The sequence below is a fragment of the Telopea speciosissima genome, chromosome 10, assembly GCF_018873765.1.
Source record: "Telopea speciosissima isolate NSW1024214 ecotype Mountain lineage chromosome 10, Tspe_v1, whole genome shotgun sequence".
Classification (NCBI taxonomy): domain Eukaryota; kingdom Viridiplantae; phylum Streptophyta; class Magnoliopsida; order Proteales; family Proteaceae; genus Telopea; species Telopea speciosissima.
In genome coordinates, this window is record NC_057925.1 from 57,595 (window position 1) to 82,985 (window position 25,391).

General features: G+C 41.0%; 1 protein-coding gene across 1 annotated transcript in view; it reads right to left on the minus strand.

Moving 5' to 3' along the window:
- LOC122643901 (probable apyrase 1) overlaps positions 1-25,391 on the minus strand; it is a 37,412-nt gene that overhangs the window by 4,632 nt on the left and 7,389 nt on the right. The window contains exon 5 of the mRNA XM_043837475.1: positions 2,125-2,330. Coding sequence (XP_043693410.1) covers positions 2,125-2,330 — 206 coding nt within the window. The remainder of the gene's footprint in view (positions 1-2,124; positions 2,331-25,391) is intronic.

A 25,391-nucleotide genomic window follows, 5' to 3' on the forward strand; every position in this document is an offset into this window, starting at 1 on the left:
TTTGCTTACGATTGACTGGTCATGCTGAAGAATGGTGGACATTCCATAAAGAGAGGCTTAAAGTTAGAAGGCGTGAACCTAGGACTTGGGAAGAGATGAAGCACGAGTTGAAAAACAAGTACCTACCAGAGCATATCCCAAGGAGACTTGCCCTTCGACTAGGTTACTACCAAAAGACTTTCAGAACTGAAAACAACTTGAAGCAACCATCAATGAAATTCAGTTCACAAATTGAGGAATATTGGAAGTCAAGCACCACTAATACTAGAATACAGACTCAACTCAACTTTGCACCATCAAAGGAAGAAACGAAGGAAGCATTCGAGGAAAAGGAGCTTGAAGTTGAAGATAAAGCTGAAGTTATCGCAATGAACTGTGATAATAGAGAAGAGGCAGTGATTGAAACTTCAAAGACGGAAGGTCAATAGGTAGAAGAAATTGCTGAAGAGGTCTACATTGAAGAGATCAAAGTAGACAGAGCTGAAATAGTGGAAGATGAGGTAGTGGTCGGGAACACTCCACAAGAAGTCATTGGTTGGCATTCATGATGTTGTTCTTGAAGAGGTAGAACTTGTGCCTCAAGTCTTCGATGAAAAGGTTACCAAAGCTGAGGATTGCATTACAGAGGTTCATGAAGACACAATTAAAGTTGTAGTACCAGCTGAGGTCGTGAATAAGGAAGCCTTTGCATACACTCCATATAAAGTTGTCACCACCCCTGATGCTATTCCTACCGTCGGAAAATTTATTAAGTTTGTGATTCAACCTCACTACTTCGAAGAAAAAACTCCCAGGGTTGAAGACTTTATTCCTAATGTTCCTGCATCACCAGAGTTTTGTTTGGGAATGGTCAAAGTTGCTACTCACATGTTGTTGTCCCCCTCATCACTACAAAATTCGACGACGAATTTTTTCAAGTTGGGGAGAATTGATGCAGATTTATCACCAAACTGGGCTTCTTTGCTTAGGAATAAGTCTAGGGTTGGGTTATATACATGTTGGGCATTTGATCCCATGGGTTTTCTATGTAATAGGCCACTTTTATGGGCCTAAATATGAGTAATTAAGTTGCATACGGGATTATCTGTTTTAATTCCATACTTAGTTTTATTTTGGTGTTTTCGTTCTAAATTGAGCCGGTTCAACCAGTGGTTCAATTTAAATGATTTTAGTCGCTTTTCTTTTAAGTGTTTAGTTGGGCTGGATTAGAACTCTGTTTTGAGTCTATTTCAGTTTCCTAGTCAGCTTAGGCTACCAAATGAGTTAAGGATTGGGTTAGGCCTTTCCTTTTTAGTATAGGAGTCTATTTTTTAGTCTTTTATATAAGGTTGTAAAGGGGGGAAGTATTGAACACGGATTTGATTAATGAAAAGCTTTTAGCTGCTCTTCTCCTTTGAAGATTTGTCTTGTGTTTGATCAAGGCTAGTGGGGTGGGATCGGTGTTTGATCCGATTGACACTTTGTGGTGGGAAGTCGGGTAGTTTATTTGGTTACCTTTGCATCTCCATTGTTGATCCACAATCAAGCAATCTGATCTCAAGCTCTTGTTCTTCTCCAACAAGTAAGTTCAAATCCCAAAACCCTTGGAACTGCAGAAAGATGAAAGGGAATGCTCTTTTCAAAGATGAGAAACTTGAGGAGTACTTGTGATTTATTACCCCATCCCTAACCTAATATATTTTAGTTCCCATTGTTCTCTTGGTTTCCTCATATGATTTAGTTTTACCCATTGTTCTCTTGGTTTCCTAATATGATTTAGTTCCCATGTTCTCTTAGTTTCCTCATACGATTTAGTTCCCATCGTTCTCCTGGTTCCCTCATATGATTTCTTGTTTATTTGGGTGTTTTCCCTGAACTATTATTTTTCCATGGTTTTAAACCCTAAACTGAACCTATCCTTTGGTACAGATCCTGTTTTGGTTCCTAGTTTGAACAATTCAAATCTAGGGCTACATCATTGATTAAAGCATTTTTTTTCTCATTCCTCCACGGCAGAATTTCATGATAATTAAAATATTTATAAATACATAAGAGTTAAAGTGGATGGCACACCATATAGACTCAGCAATCAGCAGTTCTATAATTCATAAACATCAACAAATAAAGTAGGAAATTAGGAAAAACCTGTGGACGTAAAGATAATATTTTGTTCCCTTGAGAAAAAGTTCTTTAACATATGCGCTCTCTCCGTTCAATATCTTTGGAGCCTTAGCAGCATCATTTTCTGAGATTGCATATGCCATTTGGACAGACCCACCTCCAAGATCAACTACTCCAACTGTATTTGAGTATTTCTTTCCCAAATTCCCCAAAAGATAGTTTATAGTAACCTGTATGACAAGAAGGAATATCAACCAGAACCCATAACTAAGGATGATTCATGGAATAGAAAAGGTCAACCAGAGTGTTCATGAGACCTCATGCTTCTCCATTTAGTATGTTCGCAATAAGTTTTGGAGTAAGCCTGTAACAAGTAGTTTATCCACCTCCTTAGATCTGATATTAAAAAAAAGCGCCTGATGCAAGCCCTTTGATATTTCAGAAGTCCAAGGGGCCTCACAGTACTTATATCCTTCCTCACAAAACAGTTCCCTATCATGTCAGTCAACTGGCCAGCCTACAAGCCAAAAGAAGTTTTTGTCACTCTGCGTCATTTGGGTTGTGTTATGTTCAGTCATCCACTTTATCATTTAGTTGTAACAGGCATATTTATAATGCCCACAAACTGAGTTACATGGGCCATAAAAATTTTAATATTAATTATCCTCGAGTCTTTAGTGGTCGTGGGTTCTGGTACATGCCCACTTACCTTACCTTGGTGCAAAGGTAAGGTTGCTCCATTGAGACCTAGTGGTTGCGGGTTCGAGTCTTTAATCTGCTTAATAGTTAAGTTGAATAAAAAATAGAAATCAATATAAGAGTCATATTTTCAATCCCAAATAGTTTACCGTCAATAGGAAATGCAGGGGGAAGATCAGATGTGTTTGATGTAGTTGGATCTCAAAACCAGGGTCTTGGATTTGTATTTGCTGATTGGGAGCGTATAATACCATAGGACCAAACTACAGGATAATTTTTAAATAGAAGTAGATTAGTTTTGAATTCGTTTGTGTGGCCCAATAGTTAGACGTACAGAGGAGCTATTATTGTATGTTTTTAAAAGTTTACTTAGACAGGTGGGGAGGGTATAGTATTGTAGTCTTATTTGGTGTCTACTTGACATTTTCTTCTTTTTCTGCTAAAGGGTCATTTTTCAGTCTTGTGGGGGAAAAGTTAGAGAAGGGCTTGTTTGCATCCACTTGGGCCCATTGCTCAATCTTTTGTCTGTATTTTGATGCAGTTGCTTTAGCATGGTTGGACCGGAATGACACACTTTGGAGACCCAAGCCAACCGGCCCAACCCGGATTACATAGGAGCAATCCTTTATTTTATTTTCTCATGATAGATAGATTATATAGGAGTTATGTTGGAACTGCTTCCTCTAAAAGGCCGACCTTGTAGGAAAGGGAGGAAACAATATGTATATCATATAGGAGCTCTAACACGGCGGACTATCCAAAGGGGGACACGGGTGGATAAATAATTTCAACACCTGCCCGCTCCCATAGGGACTCGATATCGTGACCCCTGCCTGCTCTGATACCATGTTGGAACCACTTCCTCTAAAAGGCCGACCTTGTAGGAAAGGGAGGAAACAATATGTATATCATTTAAGAGCTCTAACACGGCGGACCATCCAAAGGGGGACATGGATGGATAAATAATTTCAACAAGTTATTTGGTACTTTCCTAATTTGAGTTGTTTCCTAGTTGAGTAAGTTTCCATATTGAATTGGGTTTCTTTTATTTATATGTAATGTAAGCACATATGATGAGTTACTTGATTAGAATGAAATTGGGTTTTGTTTGAGCAAGCCTACGTGTCCTGATAGTGCAGTCTGTTGGCTGTTGGTTCTCTCTCTTCCCTTTCTCTCATGTACGATATACCCTTTCCCTTCCTTCTTGTTTGTTTTTCTTTCCTTCCCTTACCCATTTTTCCTCTCCTTTTATTTTCTGTTCCTGTTTCCGGCAACTAGTGACAGTTAACAGCCACATAAAGTGGGTTCGACTTCCCTCACCCCTCATCTGTTATCCCTCCTATTTTGGGGCTTGAATCGATACCCTAGGGTGAGTTAATCACCAAAGAATCAAGTCCAACAGCTTCTTCTATCTTAAGAACCAGGCCCACGAACAGACCTGGAGTTGAGTTTGCTGCCAAAGTGTAGTTGCAGGTCCCGAGACTTCTCTCTTCATGATTGTTTAAGCTTGTTGGCACTGGAATCATAGAGGGCCTTCTGTTGTGAGTCGAACTGCAAAGCCCCAAGTCGATTGGGTCTCTCGTGAGGGAGATCTTCCCTTTGAAACAAACATCCTTCTTGCTGGTTCTATTCATAGCTGGAGGATGAAGACAAACCCCACCTCTTCCACGCCATATCAATTTCTTACCCAACTTTCCATTATTACCTTCCACGAACCAAAACAGGGTTTCAAACCTCGGGATCGCATCAATTTGGTATCAAAGCTAAATTTCCTCCTCCCTATCCTAATTTGTGGTGGCCAACAGTGACATTATTCAACTGTTCAACTCCCACAAGGAGAAAACCAAGCTGACATCCCCCGTCTCATAGAGGTTGATAAACTCGGCACTAGTGTTGACGGCTTCAAATCCACAGTTACTTCCCTTCAGTCCAAAATGGCGTCAGTGATGTTATTCAACTGTTCAACTCCCACAAGGAGAAAACCAAGCTGACAGTACCCGTCTCATAGACTGGTTGATAAACTCGCCACTAGTGTTGATGGCTTCAAATCCACAATTACTTGCCTTCAGTCCAAAATGGTGTCACTATAGTCTTTTATTGACAAGTTGACACCTTCGGATAAGGGGAAGAGTCCCCTTCAGTCTGGGGATTCTTCCAACTCCGTACCATAAGGCCCGATTCACATTGCCCCGCCGACCACTGACCACCGTCACCACCATGTTTTACACAACCGCTACCCCCATATGGAGCTGTACGGCATGAAAATCTTTATGGAGCTGACAGAGGAACTAGATTGGACGTCCTCGATTTTTATGGGATAACAACCCAAGGCAGATCTTGACTGGATTCACAGTTTGGACTTTGGAGATATTTTTCGGATGACACGGGTTGACTGAGGCTAGAAAGATTCTTTTTGTGGAGGCTAAACTGAAGGGCAAGGCTCAAGTCTGGTGGATCAAGCACTAGCAGAATCGAATTCAAGGCATCAGGGTATTCATTACTTAGGCTGAGATGAGGGAGGCCTTAAACTGAAGATTCCTATCGGGCGATTACAATCAACACATGCACCTCAAGTTTGCACAGTTGAGACATAACATCATGAAATTCATGATTGTTGAGTATGTAGCCAGATTTTATTACTTAGCCACTCAATCTGATTTTGGGTGGGATACGGTGGTATTGAGGGCCTAGTTTTGTAATGGCTTGCATCCTTAAATCAATGTTGTACAAGCATCCAATCGACTTCCTAAGATGGATGACGCAGTACAAGTAGCATATCAGGTGAGGAGAGTATGAAGAGGCCATACACTTGGAAACTTTTACAGATACGTTTACTAAGGGTGATAGTCCTAGTCAGCAACAATCTTCTCCCCAAGTAAAGTCATTCAGCAAGCCAGAAGTTAACTGTTCATAGATAGCATCTTCTAGGACAAACCGCTCCTACTCTCTACCTCGAGGTCGAAGTTCTAACAGACTTCCCATAATGCCGAAGGCCACGACTCAGTATTTTACATGTAAAAGATACGGAAATATTTCTTCCCAATGTCTAAACCGTCTGGTAGCTTATATTGATAAAGATTCTTTTATACCACTTGCTCCGAAAGAGCAACGGAGTCTCATGACAGTTCTATTGGAGCAAAAACATGAGCTTGGTGAAGTCCACGGTGTTAACAGCGATGGGGAACCACATCCTTGTTTCGTTTTTCGTCCTATTTTGACCACCCACAAGGTCTTTGAGAATGAAGATTGACGTATTAGCAATATCTTCCAGACCTGAGTGTAGTGTGTTAGTAGAGACTATGTAAAGTTTCGGTATTAATTTGGGATAGTTTAGGTATTAAAATGCTTTATTTTCTTATTTTCTTATTTTCCTATTGTGTCCTTTGGTTCCTTTAAGTGAATATATATTGAATGGAGTGGGAGTAATGTAGTCCTAGATAGATGATAGAATCTACTAGGAGCCAGGTAAAATCAGACCCTTGCAACCTACTAGCCGATTGGCAGTTTTGGGGCTGTTTAGATCAAAACTAGGATTAGGTTTAGGGGAATGGGGGTAAATTTTATATGGTAATGCTAGTCTGGTCTAGGGGAAGCTATCAGTGAAGGTTTAAACAAGGTTTGAATGAAATTTCAAATTTCAGAAAATTAGGGTTAGGGTTTCGGGTTTTAGGAAATAAGAAAATAGGGGAAACTAGGGTTTATGATTGGAATTATGGGCAGAGGTTCAGGTCGAGTTTCCCAAGGGCAGAGAAGGTCACTCGGCCAAAGTTTCAGGCTGAATGGATGGGTAAAAGTGGAGATCTTGAAATTCTAGGGTTTTGGGTTTAATGGGGAAGGAGGGGAATAACGGTTTTGAGGGGAGGATGGACCTAGGGTTAAGGTCGAGTGGAAGGGTTGCTGAGCAGGAACTGTGGTTGAAATTTGAGTGCAAGCTGATGGGGGAATAGGGCTGGACAGGGATTCGAGGGTTTAATGAAGCTAGGGTTTAGTGGGGATCGATTGGGGAATGATTAGGGTAGGCTATAGAGGATTAGGAGGAGGATAGTTGCAGGAAATTAAAATAACTTACTGGTTTAAAGATCAGCGGCAATAACAGCTTGAAAATTGATTGAAGAAGGTATCTCCCAATCTGAACAGATGCAAGGAGTGAAGAAGAAAAACCTCCCGACCATAACAGATGCAAGGAGTCGATCCGTAATCCCCCAATCCCTCACCTTGAGATTTACAAGGCAGCAACACTCTCACAGGAGCAAAGGCAGCAAGCTTCAAACGAAATATTTAAAAAAAATTGTATTCTTTGTAGAGCCTCCCACGTTTTCTATTAATAATATGGTCTTGGGCCCAAATCCTATTACAAATCTAAATCCCTCCTTCATAAATCGTGGAAGGGTATGACTGAAATTAAAAGCTAATTAAAACAACTTAAAACCAATTAAAACACTTAGAAGATTCCTAAGTAACCAATAGGATATAAGACCCTATCAGCCAATAGGAACATTTCATTTAAATTGGACCAGTGGTTCAACCGGTTCAATTTAAAACACTAAAACATGAAAAATAAAATAAGTATTGAAAACAGAAAATAAACTAAGGCTAAAATAACTAAGGCTCCCAACTAAGACCCTATGATTAGGGTGGTGGCTTCTTCAGCTCGTGGATGCTTGGATCTGCATCAACTCTCCCCGACTTAAAAACATTCATCTCCGATCAATGGGTGAAGGCCATGAAACACTCTTGCAACTCGGTGCTAAGCTTCTTGACATCAGTAATATCACTCCAAATACTGTTTTGGCTTGAAGAAACTCGTCCTCGAATTTTGTGGTGATGAAGAGGAATCAGCATGTGAGCGGCAGCTTTAACACTTCCCGAACAAAATTCTGGTGAGGCTGGAACAGTAGGAATAAAGTCTTCAAGTTGTGGAGCCTTCTCTTTAAAGAACCAAGGTGACATCACAAACTCTATGTGTTCGTTTTCTGAATCAGCAGCAACTAGGAATGTCCTGTCCATAGAGTCTTAGCAACCTTCTCATCTAATGCTTGAGACTCATGCTCCACCTCTTCAAGAACAACATCTTGAAGGTCACTGTTTTCCTGTGGAATCACCTCTTCATCTCCTGCTGTATCAGCCATCAATACTTGAGTAAGAACATGAATACCTCGAGTATTGTCACTCAAATCTTCATAATAACCAGCCACATCATCATCATCGGATGGGGGATAAGCATGTAAACCTTGTTCATCATCAGAAGTTTTCTCTTCTTTTTCAGCCACATTAACCTGCCTATGCTTTTGTGGGCAATCCTTGGCATGGTGGCCTAACTCATTGCAGTGATAACACCTGTGGGGGTCATTACTGACCATAGGGGCTTTGCCCTTGACATCCACACATGAGGAAGCTACAGGACGAGAAGTACTGCCGTTAGAGTAGCCTGATCGTGTAGGACCAGCAGTAGAGTTGCTATGTCGTGTGTAATCAGTAGTGGTAGACTTGGATGCTGCAAAAGATGCTTTGGTGTCTTTAGTGGAGGAACCAAATCTTCTATTCCCAGCCAATAATTCTTCAGCCTTCAATGCCTTCTCAAAACAATCCCGCACATCTCTGACATCAGCTACTCTAATACCTCTGATAATATCAGCCCTCAATCCCAGTCGAAACCGAGATAACATCTGAGTAGTACTCTCTCTCGTGCCAGTGCGAGAAGAGAGAGCATCAAACTTCTGCATGTACTCAGATACAATCATGGTCCCTTGGTGTAGGGAGTTGAATTGATCTTATACCTGTGCTCTGTAATGTCTGGGCAAATATTTCTCCCTCAAGTCATATCTCATATCAACCCATGTAGTGGGTGCATGGCCATCAAGTTCCATGTCCCTTTCTGCAGTTCTCCACCATTCTCTGGCAAGACCAACCAGCTTGGTACATGCCAATCTCATCTTCCCGTCTTCAGGCAAGTCATACCAGTCAAAGTAATCATCAAGGGCTGCAAGCCAATCATAAAATACCTGAGGATCATGGTTCCCATCGAACTCCTTTAACTCGAGCTTCACCTTCTGAGTGTCATACCTTCGATTGGAAACTTCATCTGTAAAATAGGACCTTATGTATTCTTCAAAATTAGGCCTCCTAGGCTCTTCTCTGTTTCTGTTCCTATCTTCTCTAGGCCCATCTCTGTCATTCCTGTCATATCTACGTCTGTCTCTATGATCTCTGTATCTTTCCCTGTGATCTTTATGATCTCTGGAGTGATTCCTAAGATCTCTGGAGTGATCCCTGTGATCTCTAGAATGGCCTCTGTGAACTCTGGAGTGATCTCTGTGATCCCTTTCTCTTTCCAGAGTTCCATGTACTTCTGAATCCACTTGATATCTCTGTGAACTCTGGAGTGATCTCTGTGATCCCTTTCTCTTCCCAAAGTTCCATGTACTTCTAAATCCACCTGATATCTATCTTCTTGGTGAAGTACTGTTCAAGTGAACAGTGATTTGGTTGATATGTGTATCTTCTATTTTCCTAGTCCTAGTTGGAGTCATAGTTTCTAATTATGTCAAGTCCTAATTCTACTGTGAGTTGTTAGTCTTAGTTTCAGTCTGAGTTGTTAGTTCTAGTTCTTTTCCTATTGTAACTTGGAATCCTATCATGATTAGGAATTCCTAATCTGATTAGGAGTTCCCCTTTCTATTTGTAATTTCCCCTCTATTTATGGGGCTTTCCTATCAATGAAAACAACAAGCTATTATTCTCTCATTCTCTCTTTTTTCTCTTCTCTCAAGTTACTGGTTACAGGTCCTAGGTTTTCTACATGGTATCAAAGTTGTTGTAACCAGTGATTGATTCTCTTCTGGTTTGCAGTTTTGAGAGTCGTTTCAAAGTTCTCCAATTTATAGAGAAACCCTAGTTCATAGAAAGAAAAGAAGAACTAGGGTTTCCTGCTCATTTAATCTTTATCGATTTTTTTAAATTTTCCGCAGTCATTGTATGCTGGAATTGCAAGGTTGAAGAGGATCCTTGGCTGTAACGATTTTCTGCTGCTGCCCTAAGGTTCGGAGGTTTTCTGGAAGCAGTGTCTGTTCTACTGCCGAAGATTTATTTGACTCGACACGGGCTTCTCTTGTTTTTTGAAGATCTGTTCTGCCTACGGCCTTCTTTGCTGAAATTCCAGGTTACTTGAAGACCTGCTGCATCTCGATCCATCTCGATCTACCATATCTGAACCAGATCCGTTGGCTGCTGGTTCGAAGTTTGAAGACACCCTTCATCAATGGGGTCCTTTGGTTTCCGCCTCTCTGTTTCCACTTTTCTCTTAAGTCAATGGGGGTATAGGGGTTTCCTGCTGGTAGCGTGACTGTTAACAGGTTCTCTTCGCTGGCTGAATCGATTTGCTACTGATGTTGATTATTCAGTAGCAACTTGTTGGTATCGAGTTGCTACCAAGGTTTGCTGAATCGATAACCCTGTTACTGGTTTGTGAAGATGCTCCTCCTTGATTCAAAGGTTTGGTCAATGGAGTTGCAGATCTATCGTGAGATTGGGTTTCTATGATGTGCTGCCATCGTTTTTTCGGCTGGTTTTTTGGCTGGAGGTTGGAGATGGTGCTGCTAGTTCTAGGAGATCATGAACCATGAGGAGTTGCCGCTTCTGCTGGTTCCTCTTCTCCCCTTGTTTCCGCTGCCAAGCTTTCCCTGGCTTCTTTTTGTCGTAAGGTTGAAGACAACCTTCGTACGTTGGTTTCTTAAAACCTTATATTTTGAGTTCCAATAATACCCTTCTCTTCATCTCTTATTATCTTTAATCCATTTTTTACATTTCATTCCTAGTTTAGCCTTTCTACTAGGGAATTAAATTCTTTTCCAAATCTGTCCCCTTGAAAATTCTGGTTATTTACCAAATAGCCACTCTCCATAGCCATTATTTTACCAATTGCATCCCATTTTTTTTTGTTTACCAAAACCCCTTACAAAATTCTGGTTATTTACGGAACTGCCATTACCTTTTAATACATTCCCCTATTTGACTACCCAATTGATCCTTGAAAATTCTGGTTTATTACCAGTTTGCCCTTTGGTTTGGTTTGTATTTAAAAATGGATTTCCACCGAATTACATCCATGCCATCCTTTTTTTCCAACACGGTTCCCTTTCAATAATACTAATTCCCTTCATATCCCAAAACATACCTTTGGCAATTACCCATAACACCTTTGGAAACTTCTGGTAAATTACAATTTTGCCATTCCTTCCTTTTTAATTACCCATAGCACTTTTAGCAAATTCTGGAATATTATGTTTTTGCCCTATCTTTTACATTATCTCTGTTATGTTCACGTGTACTACACGTGAGGGGGGGATTATGTACAGTACACCTGCAGACATTATAGAAGCAGAACTTGCAGGAACACTTGGTGCAAAGCATAGACGATCAGAGTTTTCACCATTGTCAATGGGTATCTACTTTGTTATTGGGTTGAGTTTGCCATAAGGGGGAGATTGAAGTATTGAAATATTGAAGATATTTGGTTGTTGCCTATTTGAGGACTTTCGATTGGGTTGATACAGTTTTTTTTTCCGCGGCCTAATTCAGTTTGTTTTCGCTACTTGCTGCTCTAGTTATTTCACTTCAAGATTTTATGTCACTATGACAATCTGAGATTCATCACTGGATAGCTATTGAAGATCGTTGAAAGCTGCCTTTTTTGGAAGACATTCCAGTCCCGGTTTGCTGATCATGTCTGTCCAAGTTTTGAAGATCTATTTTTTCAAGTTCTTGAAGGTTTATTTGGGAGCTGCATTCATATGTCAAGCTGGATTCAGCTGCACCTTAGTTTTTTTTTCCATTTTGTTCAAGTTGGGCATTAGTACCTTTTCTCATTTTAGTTCAAGCTGGATCTTCTTTCTTTACTTATTTGTATAATCCAGCTTGAGGGGGAGTGTTGAAGTACTGTTCACGTGACACTGTTCACGTGAACAGTGATTTGGTTGATATGTGTATCTTCTATTTTCCTAGTCCTAGTTGGAGCCCTAGTTTCTAATTATGTCAAGTCCTAATTCTACTGTGAGTTGTTAGTCTTAGTTTCAGTTTGAGTTGTTAGTTCTAGTTCTTTTCCTATTGTAACTTGGAATCCTATCATGATTAGGAATTCCTAATCTGATTAGGAGTTCCCCTTTCTATTTGTAATTTCCCCTCTATTGGGGCTTTCCTATCAATGAAAACAACAAGTTATTATTCTCTCATTCTCTCTTTTTTCTCTTCTCTCAAGTTACTGGTTACAGACTTACAGGTCCTAGGTTTTCTACAATAGAGGACTATTGCTGTCCCTATTAGGTGCAACCTGTCTATGCTCAATTACTTGCAACCTTTCAGCAATAGCTCTCTATTCAGCTCTAATATCATCAGCTAAGGTCTTCTGATCAGCAGTGAATTTCTGAAACATCTCTAACATTGCTGCCATAGGATCGGGAGATGTGCTAGTAATGGATTCAACACTGGATTACCATGTTGATCCATGGCTCTGATAATAACTTAATGTAGTCCTAGATAGATGATAGAATCTACTAGGAGCCAAGTAAAATCAGACCCTTGCCTACTAGCCGATTGGCAGTTTTGGGGTTGTTTAGGTCAAAACTAGGGTTAGGTTTAGGGGAATGGGGGTAAATTTATATGGTAATGCTAGGCAGGTCTAGGGGAAGCTATCAGTGAAGGTTAGACAAGGTTTGAATGAAATTTCAAATTTCAGAAAATTAGGGTTTGGGTTTCAGGTTTTGGGAAATAAGAAAATAAGGGTGTTAACAAAACAGGTTTGTGGAATAATGCTTGAATGATCAATGAGATCAGTCAAGCTCTCTATTTATAATAATAATAAAAGAGATTACAAGCAGAAACACTATTCACGATACTGTTCATGTGAACAGTGTCACAGCCCTAATTACATTTCTACCCTTGCTCATAAATACATAAATAAAAAATAAATAAAACACCCAAAAGACTAGAATACCCCCATGGTATTCTGGTGTACATAATTTAACACTCCCCCTCAAGTTGGTGCAAATATATCAATCATGCCCAACTTGACTAGAATGGGATGGAACAATTTCCCAGATAATCCCTTAGTGAAGATATCAGCAACCTGATCAGCAGTCTTCACAAAGGGAACACAAATCAACCCTTCTTCCAGCTTTTCCTTGATGAAATGTCTGTTCACTTCAACATGTTTAGTGCGATCATGCTGTACCGGGTTGTGTGCAATGCTGATTGCAGCTTTGTTATCACAATACAACATCATAGGAAGATGAACAGGAACACCAAGATCTTGTAGCAAGCCTTTCAACCAAAGTAACTCACAAATGCCTTGTGCCATAGCCCGAAACTCGGCTTCAGCACTAGAACGAGCCACCACATTCTGCTTCTTGCTACGCCAAGTGACCAAATTGCCACCTACAAAAGAACTGTACCCAGAGATAGACTTCCGCTATGCAGAACCAGCCCAGTCAGCATCGGTATACGCCTCTACCCGTAGGTTACCATTAGGAGTCAGAAGATGCCTTTTCCAGGAGCTGACTTCAAGTAGTGGAGAATCCGAAGAACAGCCTCCATGTGAGAAGAATAGGGATCATGCATGAACTGACTCACAGTACTCACAGCAACAGCAATATCTGAACGAGTGTGTGAGAGATAAATCAGCTTTCCCACTAGGCGTTGGTACCGGCCTTTATCAACAGGTTCACCCTCCTTTTCTTTGAGACGAACAGTAGCCTCCATAGGAGTATCTGAAGGGTAACATCCTAACAGACCAGTTTCAGTCAACAAGTCTAGGACATACTTCCTTTGGGAGAGAAAGATGCCTTTAGAAGATCTGGCAACCTCAATCCCAAGAAAGTACCGCAACGGCCCTAGATCTTTAATCTCGAATTCCTGCCCAAGAAACCTCTTCAACCGGCTGATCTCATCCCCATCATTGCCTGTAACCACAATGTCATCCACATACACTATAAGAACAGTGAGCTTCTTACTAGCCCTCTTTATAAAGAGAGTATGATCAGCATTACTTTGCTTGTAGCCAACAGATGCCATTGCCTTGTGGAACCGACCAAACCATGCTCGAGGTGACTGCTTCAGCCCATACAATGCTCGGTTCAATTTGCACACCTTGCCTTCATTATTGTCTGAAGAAAAACCTGGTGGAATATCCATGTATACCTCCTCACAAAGTTCCCCATTTAGGAAGGCATTCTTCACATCCAATTGTTGGAGATCCCATCCAAGATTAACTGCACACGATAGTAAAACCCGAACTGTATTCAATTTTGCAACAGGGGCAAAAGTTTCCTGAAAGTCAATCCCATATGTTTGGGTGAAGCCCTTTGCAACCAAACGTGCCATATACCGATCCACAGACCCATCAATCTTTTGTTTGACTACAAATACCCACTTACATCCCACTGGTTTTTTTCCTGGAGGGAGGGTTACAAGATCCCAAGTGTTGTTTTTTTCTAAAGCTCTCATTTCTTCCAACATAGCTGCCTTCCACTTTCCATCTGTATATGCTTCCTGCCAGTTTTTAGGAATAGGAACAGAAGAAAGAGAGGACACAAATGCACGAACAGATGGAGAAAGAGAACTATAAGAAACAAAGCGAGAAATGGGATGCAGGGTGCAAGTCCTAGTACCTTTTCGATGAGCAATAGGTAGATCGGAAGGAGAGGTCTCACCACAAGGAGGAGGAGGATCTGACTCCTGGGTTGGCAATTGGATAGGTATTGGTGCCACAGTGGATTGATGTTGCCCTCTGTTGGAGTGTCTCTTGTAGGTGATGATATTAGAGTTGTCAATTTTCTTCTGAAATTCACTGATGGTTCTCTGGACTGGAGTCAACTCCCCCTAACAATGATCATTACTACCATTATTTCCTACATACTCCCCTTGTAAAGGAGTCCCTACAGATGAAGGGACAGCAGCCAAAGGAGGCTGGACAGCAGCGGTAGGAGGCTGGGCAGCAGTGGTAGGAGGCTGGGCAGCAGCCAAAGGAGGAATTTCAAGGGGAGGAAACACAAGCACATCTTCACTGGAACCAGAATTCTCCCCCTAAAGATGTGTAGACTGATAATAGGTAAGACTTTCACGAAAGACCACATCCATACTGACCAAAATACGACGAGAAGGAGGGTGGTAACACTTATAACCTTTCTGGGTTAGAGAATAACCTAAAAAAATACACCTTAACCCACGAGGATCAAATTTACCATAAGGTTTAGTGTCTCTGGCATAACACACACAACCGAAAACTTTGGGAGGAACCACAAAGGTGGAATTCCCATGTAAAATATCGGCCGGACTGCGGGAGTCAAGAACACGGGAAGGCAACCGATTAATAAGATAGGTTGCAGTAAGATTAGCATCCCCCCAATATTGGGAGGGAACATGGTGCGAAAACATCAACGCCCTGGCCACTTCCAACAAGTGTCGGTTCTTCCTTTCTGCCACACCATTTTGGGCTGGGGTATCAACACAACTTGTCTGATGAACAATCCCATTATCAGCAAGGTATTTCTGAAATTGAGTCTCCGTATACTCAGTCCCATTATCACTTTTCAAGACTTTGAGAGTAGCATTGAACTGAGTTTTGACCATGTTATGGAAATGCTGAAAACAAGAAAAAACTTGACTTTTGGTGTGTAAAAGATAAACCCATGTGTATCTAGAATGGCAATCAATAAAAGAGACAAACCAACGGTGACCAGAAACCAAAGTCTTACAACTGGGGCCCCAAACATCAGAATGTACTAAGTGAAAAAGTGAAGAACTCTTTTTATTAGAAATAGAATAAGTTGAACATGTCTGTTTGGCCAGAACACAAGCCTCACAAAAGAAATCGGTCTTATCACAATGTTTGACCAAAGTAGGAAATAAAGATGTTAAGATGCTTAAGGGGGGGTGACCTAATCTAGAGTGCCACTGATAAATTTCAGAAGATACTAAGGAATTCTGATGTAGTGGTAGTAATGGAGGTGGAGTGAAACGTCCATCATCAAGCAGGTATAGGCCACCATGCACTTTACCCAATCCAATCGTCTTCCCACAGTCCAGATCCTGAAAAACACAATGGGAAGGAAAAAAGGTTACTTTGCAGTTAAGATCACGAGTTATACTACTAATAGAAAGAAGGTTAGTAGTAAAATTTGGAATATGTAAAACATTGGACAAAGGAAGGGAAGGAGTGCAGTTAATGATTCCTTTTCCAGAAATGGAGGAAAGGGAACCATCAGCCACCTTGACTTTGTCTTTCCCAGAGGTAGGAGAATAACGATGGAAGAGGCTAGAGGACCCGGTCATGTGATCTGTAGCTCCAGAATCAATGATCCAAGGATGGGAAGCTACAGAGGCATAATGACCACCAAATGAAATACCTGACCGAGCAAAGTGTGAACCTGAAGGAGTAGACGAAGTGGCAGTAGCTGGTGTAGTAGAGGCAGCAGCAGTGGAAGACTTTAGCACACATAGGAATGCCTGTAAATCCTCCTGAGATAGGCCATTGTCAGTAGTAGGGGCTGCAGTGACAGACTCAGAGTGATTGGCCTTGGTTTTTGGTTTTCGCTTGGCAGCCCGTTTAGCCTCAAAGTCAGCAGGCTTCCCATGAAGTTTCCAACATTTGTCCTTGGTGTGATAAGGCTTATGACAATGCTCACAAGTAATAGTGCCGATAGTTGTACCACCCACGAGAGAGTGCCAAGCCGGTGTAGAAGGAGCCGTGCGATGAGTCGAAGGGCTAATCTGTCAGGGACAGCAGGGTGCAATATAGCAGCTCGGTGATTTTCTTCAGAGGAGACCAAGGCATAAGACTGCTCAAGTTTGGGAAAAGGGGAATGGCCCAACACTTGAACACAAATTGGGTCATACTCAACATTCAACCCTGCCAAGAAGTCATAGACCCTGATTTTTTCCACATGTTTCTTATAGGCAGCCAGATTAGTAGCATTATCAGGTTGGTAATCAGAGAAGTGGTCCAACTGTTGCCAAAGGCTGCGCAGAGTAGCATAATATTTAGAGACTGTTAAGTCCCCCTGAGTAGTATGAAGAACCTTCTTCCTGAGTTCATAGACCTGTGCATCATTACCAAGCTGTCCGCACGTTTCCTTACAGGCTGACCAAACCTGAGAAGCTATATCAAAAAGGAGGAACCCATGTGCAATGTCCGAAGTCATAGAACCAATCAAATAAGACATGAGAACACCATTGCTGGCAAGCCAGCGAGTCAGGGCAGCAGGCATGGGAACAGTGTCATCAATGTGGCCAGTGAGACCACGGCCAGCAATAGCAAAAGAGGCTGACCGAGACCACAATAGGTAGTTGCTGCCATCAAGTTTGATGGGATTGGGCTGAAAAGTATGATAATCTGATTTTTCATGTCCAGGTTGATTAGAAGTTGCAGTGGAATCAGCAGAGTCACCCATAGTTGCAACAAGGCTGTGGAAAATGAAAAACCAGCAATTACACCAAACCAAGAGCTGAAATCAAGGTCGAGTGGGCCAATATGAAGGGCAAAACAGCTCCCAAAAAATCAGCAGCAGCAGAGAGATCCCTTCCACAGAGATCGACAATGTCAGTGTTTTGGAAGAGAACCTGAAATTGGAGAACGATGTGGTGATGGGGATCCAAAAAAAATTGACGAAGAAGCTTGATCGAATCTGTCCAGGAACCTGTAGAGGATGTCCTCGATGAAGAGAAGAAGCTCCAATAAAAAAACAACAGCAAACAGCGCAATTCCCAAAAATCGATAATGATCAGGGTTTTAGAAAACCCTAAAAAAGAGGAATCGATTGGGAGAAGGGGTCTTCAACAACCAAAAAAGGCTTGAGGGCAGCTGGTCCAGATCGCAGATGAGTGTCCAATATGCAGAAACCCAGCCTTGATCAATGGTAGTGGCTAGGGCTTCAAAATTCTGGAAACTCCAAAAATCGCAGACAGGAACCAACAGCAATCGAACCAAATAAATTGTCTCATAAAGGGGAAAAACAGAGGTGGGAATAGGGCAGCAACTAGATCATATGATCACCTCTGTAGTGCTGCCCTTAGGAAGGGAGGAGAAGCAAAGGGGAAAAAAGAGAGAAGAAATCGAGAGAAGGGGAGGAAAGAAAAAACGATAGGAAGGGGGAGGGTTTTGAAAACTTAGATCAGAGAAATTTTGGCTTTGATACCATGTTAACAAAACAGGTTTGTGGAATAATGCTTGAATGATCAATGAGATCAGTCAAGCTCTCTATTTATAATAATAATAAAAGAGATTACAAGGTGAAACACTATTCACGACACTGTTCACGTGAACAGTGTCACAGCCCTAATTACATTTCTACCCTTGCTCACAAATACATAAATAAAAAATAAATAAAACACCCAAAAGACCAGAATAACCCCATGGTATTCTGGTGTACATAATTTAACAAGGGGAAACTAGGGTTTATGATTGGAATTATGGGCAGAGATTCAGGTCGAGTTTCCCAAGGGCAGAGAAGGTCACTCGGCCAAAGTTTCAGGCTGAATGGATGGGTAAAGTGGGGATCTAGAATCTAGGGTTTTTGGTTTATGGGGAAGGAGGGGAATTAGGGTTTTGAGGGGAGGATAGACCTAGGGTTAAGGTCGAGTGGAAGGGTTGCTGAGCAGGAACTGTGGTTGAAATTTGAGTGTAAGCTGATGGGGGAATAGGGCTGAACAGGGATTCAAGGGTTTAATGAAGCTAGGGTTTAGTGGGGATTGATTGGGGAATGATTAGGGTAGGCTGTAGAGGATTAGGAGAAGAAGGATAGTTGCACGAAATTAAAATAACTTACTGGTTTAAAGATCAGCGGCAGTAGCAGCTTGAAAATTGATTGAAGAAGGTATTTCCCGATCTTAACAGATGCAAGGAGTGAAGAAGAAGAACCTCCCGATCTTAACAGATGCAAGGAGTCAATCGGTAATCCCCCAATCCCTCACCTTGAGATCCACAAGGCAGCAACACTCTCACAGGAGCAAAGGCAGCAAGCTTCAAATGAAATATTTTAAAAAAATTGTTTTCTTTGTAGAGCCTCCCACGTTTTCTATTAATAATATGGCCTTGGGCCCCAATCCTATTACAAATCTAAATCCCTCCTTCATAAATCGTGGAAGGGTATGACTGAAATTAAAAGCTAATTAAAACAACTTAAAACCAATTAAAACACTCAGAAGATTCCTAAGTAACCAATAGGATATAAGACCCTATCAGTCCATAGGAACATTTCACTTAAATTGGACCAGTGGTTCAACCAAGGTACTAAAATTCAGGTCTCGGTGCCAACTTGACTCTTGGAAAAACCGAGACGAGTCGAGATCTCACCCCTCGCCGAGTTGGTGCATTTTTTTTTTTTCAACTCGAAACCTCAACTTTGGGTCAACCCGAGATCTGGACCCGAGATATGTCGAGTTTTGTCCAATTAGGTAAGGTATTTAAGTGGTAGGTGGGTTAAAATAATGGGTCGAAACCAAGATCCAACCGAGATCCGAGATCTCACCGAGATATTGCACTTTTGAGACTCGCAGGCAATCTCGTCTCAAGATTTCGAAAATCCGAGAAACTCGGCGAGATCTCGAACCTTGGGTTCAACTGGTTCAATTTAAAACACTAAAACATGAAAAATAAACTAAGTATTGAAAACAGAAAATAAACTAAGGCTCCTAACTAAGACCCTATGATTAGGGTGGCTTCTTCAGCTCATGGATGCTTGGATCTGCATCAGGGAGCTCCAACATGAAGTTGAAACTCCCAAGGTTACACAAGCATATCAATTCTCATTGTTCTCTCCTTCTTCTCTTCTTCTCCTTTTCTCTTCTATTATTATTTACATGGTATCAGAGCAAGATCTCTAGGGACTGCTACAACTTTCCTACTATCTTGTCTCCTCCTTTTCAAGGTTTCAATCATCATTGATTGATTCATATCAGTTCGAGTTTTGTTTGAAAGGGGTGCAGCACCCTATGCTGTATTTTGGGACTGTTTAGAGACTAGTTCATGTTTGAAGATTGAGAACTATGTCTCTCTTGCTGGTGGTGATTGATTTATGGAGTGAAGAATGGATTCAAGGTCCAGATTCAGAGATTGGGGATTGAGTTTTATCAGGGTTTGAGATCGATTCCTGCAGCAGATTGGAGATCGAGTATTTTCAGGGTTTTGGATTGACTTTTGCAGCAGGATTTTTGAGATCGATTTTATCGGGGTTTTTGGAGATCGACTTCTTCAGCAATGTTTTTGGAGATTGATTCTTCATTAAGTTAAGAGGTTGGAGATTGATTCTTCTTCAGGGCTTTGAGATCAAGCATCCATTATGATTTTGGAGATTGACTTTTCAGGGTTTTGGCTTGAGATCGACTTTTTCAGGGTTTTGGGTTTATCTCTGAATCATTGATATGTGTTGCTACTTCATTCCATTTATGTGATTGTGGAAGATGTCTGCACCATCAAAGAATGTAATTACTACGGTTGTGTCTTCGTCCTCCCGTATTACTGAAAATAAAACAATGGAAGAAAATTGTTAAGCTGATGTTGATTGGTCGTGACCAACAGGACCATTTGACGAAGACTAAACCTGCTGATGATGCATCGTTGGACACCATTGATGCACGTATTATAGGACAACTGCTGAATTCCACGGAAAATCAGATTGTTGATTTGGTGACCCATATTGATACTGTTAAGGAGTTATGGGAATATCTGAATATTTTTTACACTGGACAGAACAACTTGTCTCGTATCTATGAGTTGTCTCAGGAGTTTTACAGGGCTGATTGAAAGGGTCGTCCTTTGACCCAGTACTTCGCTGATTTTAAGAGGATGTATGAGGAGCTGAATTCCCTACTTTGGGAAGGAATTTGATTCCATTTGTTCCCAGATACTTGGTAGTGATAAGGTAGCCACACTTTTGGATACTTTTTCACGAGTTCTACGAGTATCTCGTGAGAATTCTCACGAATCACGATTCCACTGCTGTGGATAATTCAGCTTTGGCTTCCTTTACACCTTACCATGGGCCCAGTAGTGGGACAAGGACTGATGGTAGTCAGGTCGTGGAGCTGGTTCTGGCAAAGCTCCTATTTCTGGCACTCAAGCTGGTTCAGATTCTTCAAGATTGGTGAAGACTTGTCACCATTGTGGTCCCACAAGACATATCCAACGCTTTTGTTGGATACTCCATGGCAAACCACCACAGCAGTAGTTTGCTAATTCCGTTGCTACATCATCTCCACTGTTTGAGGGTAAGAAAGTGAAGATGTCTGATGAGGATTATGCACGCTTTACCCAGTTTCAGATTTCTCGGTCTTCCCAGCCTCCTACTGCTACATTTGTTCAGACAGGTAATGCCACTGCATGTCTTCCGACTGCTTCCCGCCCCTGGATCATTGATTCAGGTGCATCGGACCATATGACTGGAGTCTCTGGTAGCTAATGGTTTTGTAGCTAAAGTAGTTGGCTTTTAGGTTATAAATGTATGTAAGATAAGGAGAGGAAGTTGAAGGAGGAGGAGAAGAAGAAGAAGAAGAAGACAAGAGAATAGAGGAGAAGATGGTCCGGTGGTAATGTGTTGTGTTGGAGAGTATTCTCCACACAGCTATATCACTTAATTGATAACAAGAGAAATACTACATCCTAGGGAGGTAAAAGGTAAAAAGGATAAACAGGAGAAAATACATTATAAGGCAACTAGACAAAAGACTAGTTCCTAAAATACCCTTATTACATATTCTAACAACTCTAACAAAAGTAACTAGTACAGGCACTGTTCATGCCACTCCTCCTTTATCCTTATCTTTTGTTCTTTATTTGCCTGAGTTTCCTTTTAATCTTTTCTCTGTTAATAAGTTTACTAGAACTTATAATTGTTCTGCAACCTTTTTCTCTGATTCTTGTGTCTTTTAGGACCTTACGACGAAGAAGATGATTGGTAGAGATCATGAAACAGGGGGGCTGTACCTACTCGAGGATACTTCATCTGCAGCATGTTCCAGTGTGGCATCACCTCACCAAGTCCATTTTCGTTTGGGTCATCCATCGTTGCCTAGTTTAAGGCTTTTATATTCTCCTTTCGGTCTATTTCTACCTTAAATTGTGAGTCCTGTCAGTTTGGGAAGCTTCACCAAGTAAGCTATCACCCTAGAGTCAATCAACGGTCTAACCAACTTTTTTCTTTAGTTCAGTCAGATGTACGGGGGGTCCTTGTCTAGTTGTTTCTAAGTTGGCTTTAGTTATTTTGTTACTTTTGTTGATGACTATTCCAGAGTTACTTGGCTTTATTTAATGAAACATCATTCAGAGTTGTTCTCTATTTTTTGTGCTTTTGTAAATGAGGTTAAAACTCAGTTTAGTACTCCTTTACGTATTCTTCATAGCAATAATGCTAAAGAAGACTTTTCTGATCCCTTCACTACTTATATTGTTCAGCATGGCATTATTCATCAATCCTCCTATGCTGACACACACAACAAAATGATGTGGTAGAAAGAAAGAATCGACATTTAATGGAGGTCACACGGTCTCTTTTATTTGAGATGAAGGTGACCAAACCTTTTTGGGCTTATGCTATTTTTTACTGTGTGTTATCTATTTAACTGCATGCCTTCCTCTATTTTACGTGGTGGTATTGATGCAAATTCATCACCAAAATGGGCTTATTTCTTTAGAAATAAGTCTAGGGTTGGATTATATGTATGTTGGGCCTTTGATCCCATGAATTTTCTATGTAATAGGCCACTTTTATGGGCCTAAAATATGGGTAATTAGGTTGCATACGGGATTAGCTGTTTTAATTCCTTATTTTTGATTTTTATGTAATTAGTGGTCATGTGATTACTTAAGTGATCATGTGACTTGTTTAAGTGGTCATGTGATAACTTAAGTGGTCATGTGATGTAAGTTGGGCTGGATTAGGACTCTGTAAGTCCAGCCATGTTTTGAGCCTATTTCCTTTAGTATTTCAGTTTCCTAGTTAGTTTAAGTTACCTAATAGGTTAAGGATTGGGTTAGGCCTTTCCTTTTTAGTGTAAGAATCTAATTTTGAGTTTTTTATATAAGGTTGTAAGGGGGCCAAGTATGGTACACGAATTTGATTAATGAAAAGCTTTTGTTTGCTGCCATAACTGCTCCTTGCTCCTTGTGAGCGTGCATCCTTGTAGTTCTATCAAGGTGGAAAGGGATTGGTGGAATCCAATCAACTCCTTGCGCCGTGATGGCCGGGAGGATCCCAATTCGAAGGTGGTTCTATCCTTCACTTCTGTTCAAGCTGTTGCTAGTGGATTTCTACTGCAACTTGTTCATTAATTTCTTCTTCTAATCCTCTATTCCCTCCCCCAATTGATCCCCCTTTATTTTTGTTTGAATTCCATTAAACCCTAATTCGATTAAACCCTAGATCTTACTGCCCAGCCATACTTGACCATCAGAATTATTTCAAATTCAAACCACAGCCTCCATACTACATCCCCTCCACTCGATCCAACTTGCAGCCCCATTCGTCCACTCCAACCCTAATTTACATTGTCTTTGTAAAACCCAAAAAACCCCTAATTCTGCCCATTTGAACCAACAGCCCCTTTTGATCATGTTGTTTGGCCTCTAATAGGATCCTTCTCCTATTTAGAGCTACATTAACTTGGTATCAGAGCCATGGATCAACATGGTAATCAAGTAGTAAATCCATCAGCAGATCCTATGGCTGCTATGTTGGAATTGTTCCAGAAATTTGCTGCTGAACAAAGGGCTGCAACTGAAGCCATCCTGGATAGGTTGCAACGATTGGGAGGAACAAAGAGTCACCCCTGCCAGAGATCACAGGGATAGACTCAAAGGTTACAGAGAAGACACAGACAGGTATAGAGAATACATATTTTCATTGCCAAAGGAAGTTGAAAATATATCTGAAGTGACAGTGAATTGTGATGAAAAGAAAGAGACCACTCCAATAGCTTCAAAGATGGAAAGTCAACATGTCGAAGATCCTACTGAAGTGGTCTATGTCGAAGAAACCAATGTAGATAAGGCTGATACAGTAGAAGATGAAGAGGTGGAGTTGGTGTCTAAGAAGGTTATTAACACTGAAGACTCTATGGATAGGATAGTCACTGGTGATTCAAAGATCGAACACATAGAATTTGTTATGCCACCATGGTTCTTCGAAGAGAAAGCTCCACGCCTTGAAGACTTCATCCCTAATGTTCCTGCATCACCAGAATTTTGTTTGGAAATGGTTGAAGTTGCTATTCATATGTTGTTTCCCCCTCATCACAGCAAAATTCGAGGGTGAATTTTTTCAAGTTGGGGAGAGTTGATTCAGATTCATCACCGAAATAAGTCTAGGGTTGGATTATATGTATGTTGGGCCTTTGATCCCATGGGTTTTCTATGTAATAGGTCACTTTTATGGGCCTAAAATATGGGTAATTAGGTTGCATACGGGATTAGCTGTTTTAATTCCTTAGTTTTGATTTTTATGTAACTAGTGGTCATGTGATCACTTAAGTGATCATATGACTTGTTTCAGTGGTCATGTGACAACTTAAGCGGTCATGTGATGTAAGTTGGGCTGGATTAGGACTCTATAAGTCCAGCCATGTTTTGAGTCTATTTCCTTTAGTATTTCAGTTTCCTAGTCAGTTTAAGTTACCTAATAGATTAAGGATTGGGTTAGGCCTTTCCTTTTTAGTGTAGGAGTCTAATTTTGAGTTTTTTATATAAGGTTGTAAGCGGGCCAAGTATGGTACACGAATTTGATTAATGAAAAGCTTTTGTTTGCTGCCATAGCTACTCCTTGCTCCTTGTGAGTGTGCATCCTTGTGGTTCTATCAAGGTGGAAAGGGATTGGTGGAATCCAATCAACTCCTTGAGCCGTGACGGCCGGGAGGATCCCAATTCGAAGGTGGTTCTATCCTTCACTTCTGTCCAAGCTGTCACTAGTGGATTTCTGCTGCAACTTGTTCATTAATTTCTTCTAATCCTCTACTCCCTCCCTCAATTAATCCCCCTTTATTTTTGTTTGAACTCCATTAAACCCTAATTCGATTAAACCCTAGATCTTGCTGCCCAGCCATATTTGACCATCAGAATTATTTCAAATTCAAACCACAGCCCCCATACTACATCCCCTCCACTCGATCCAACTTGCAGCCCCATTCTCCCACTCCAACCCTAATTTACATTATCTCTGTAAAACCTAACAAACCCTAATTCTGCCCATTCAAACCAACAGCCCCTTTTGATCCTGTTGTTTGGCCTCTAATAGGATACTTCTCCTATTTAGAGCTACATTAGGTATACCTCATTCGCATGGTTCAAGAACTCGGTTTTGGACCTGATTTCGGTAAGGCCAAAAACCGAGTTGGACCGAGATCTCGCCTAGTGTACCTTTTTTTTTTTTTTTTTTTAACTCATTTGATGGTTTTGGTGGGTTGTTGAGTTAGTTTGGTCATGAAACTTGGTATACAACCTACTTTAGGCTATTTAAACACAATGACACTATCAGATTTTCCAAAATCAAAGTCCAAATAGGAGTTTTGACTTAGTGGGAAACCAGGACAAATATTTATGCCAGAAACCAGAACAT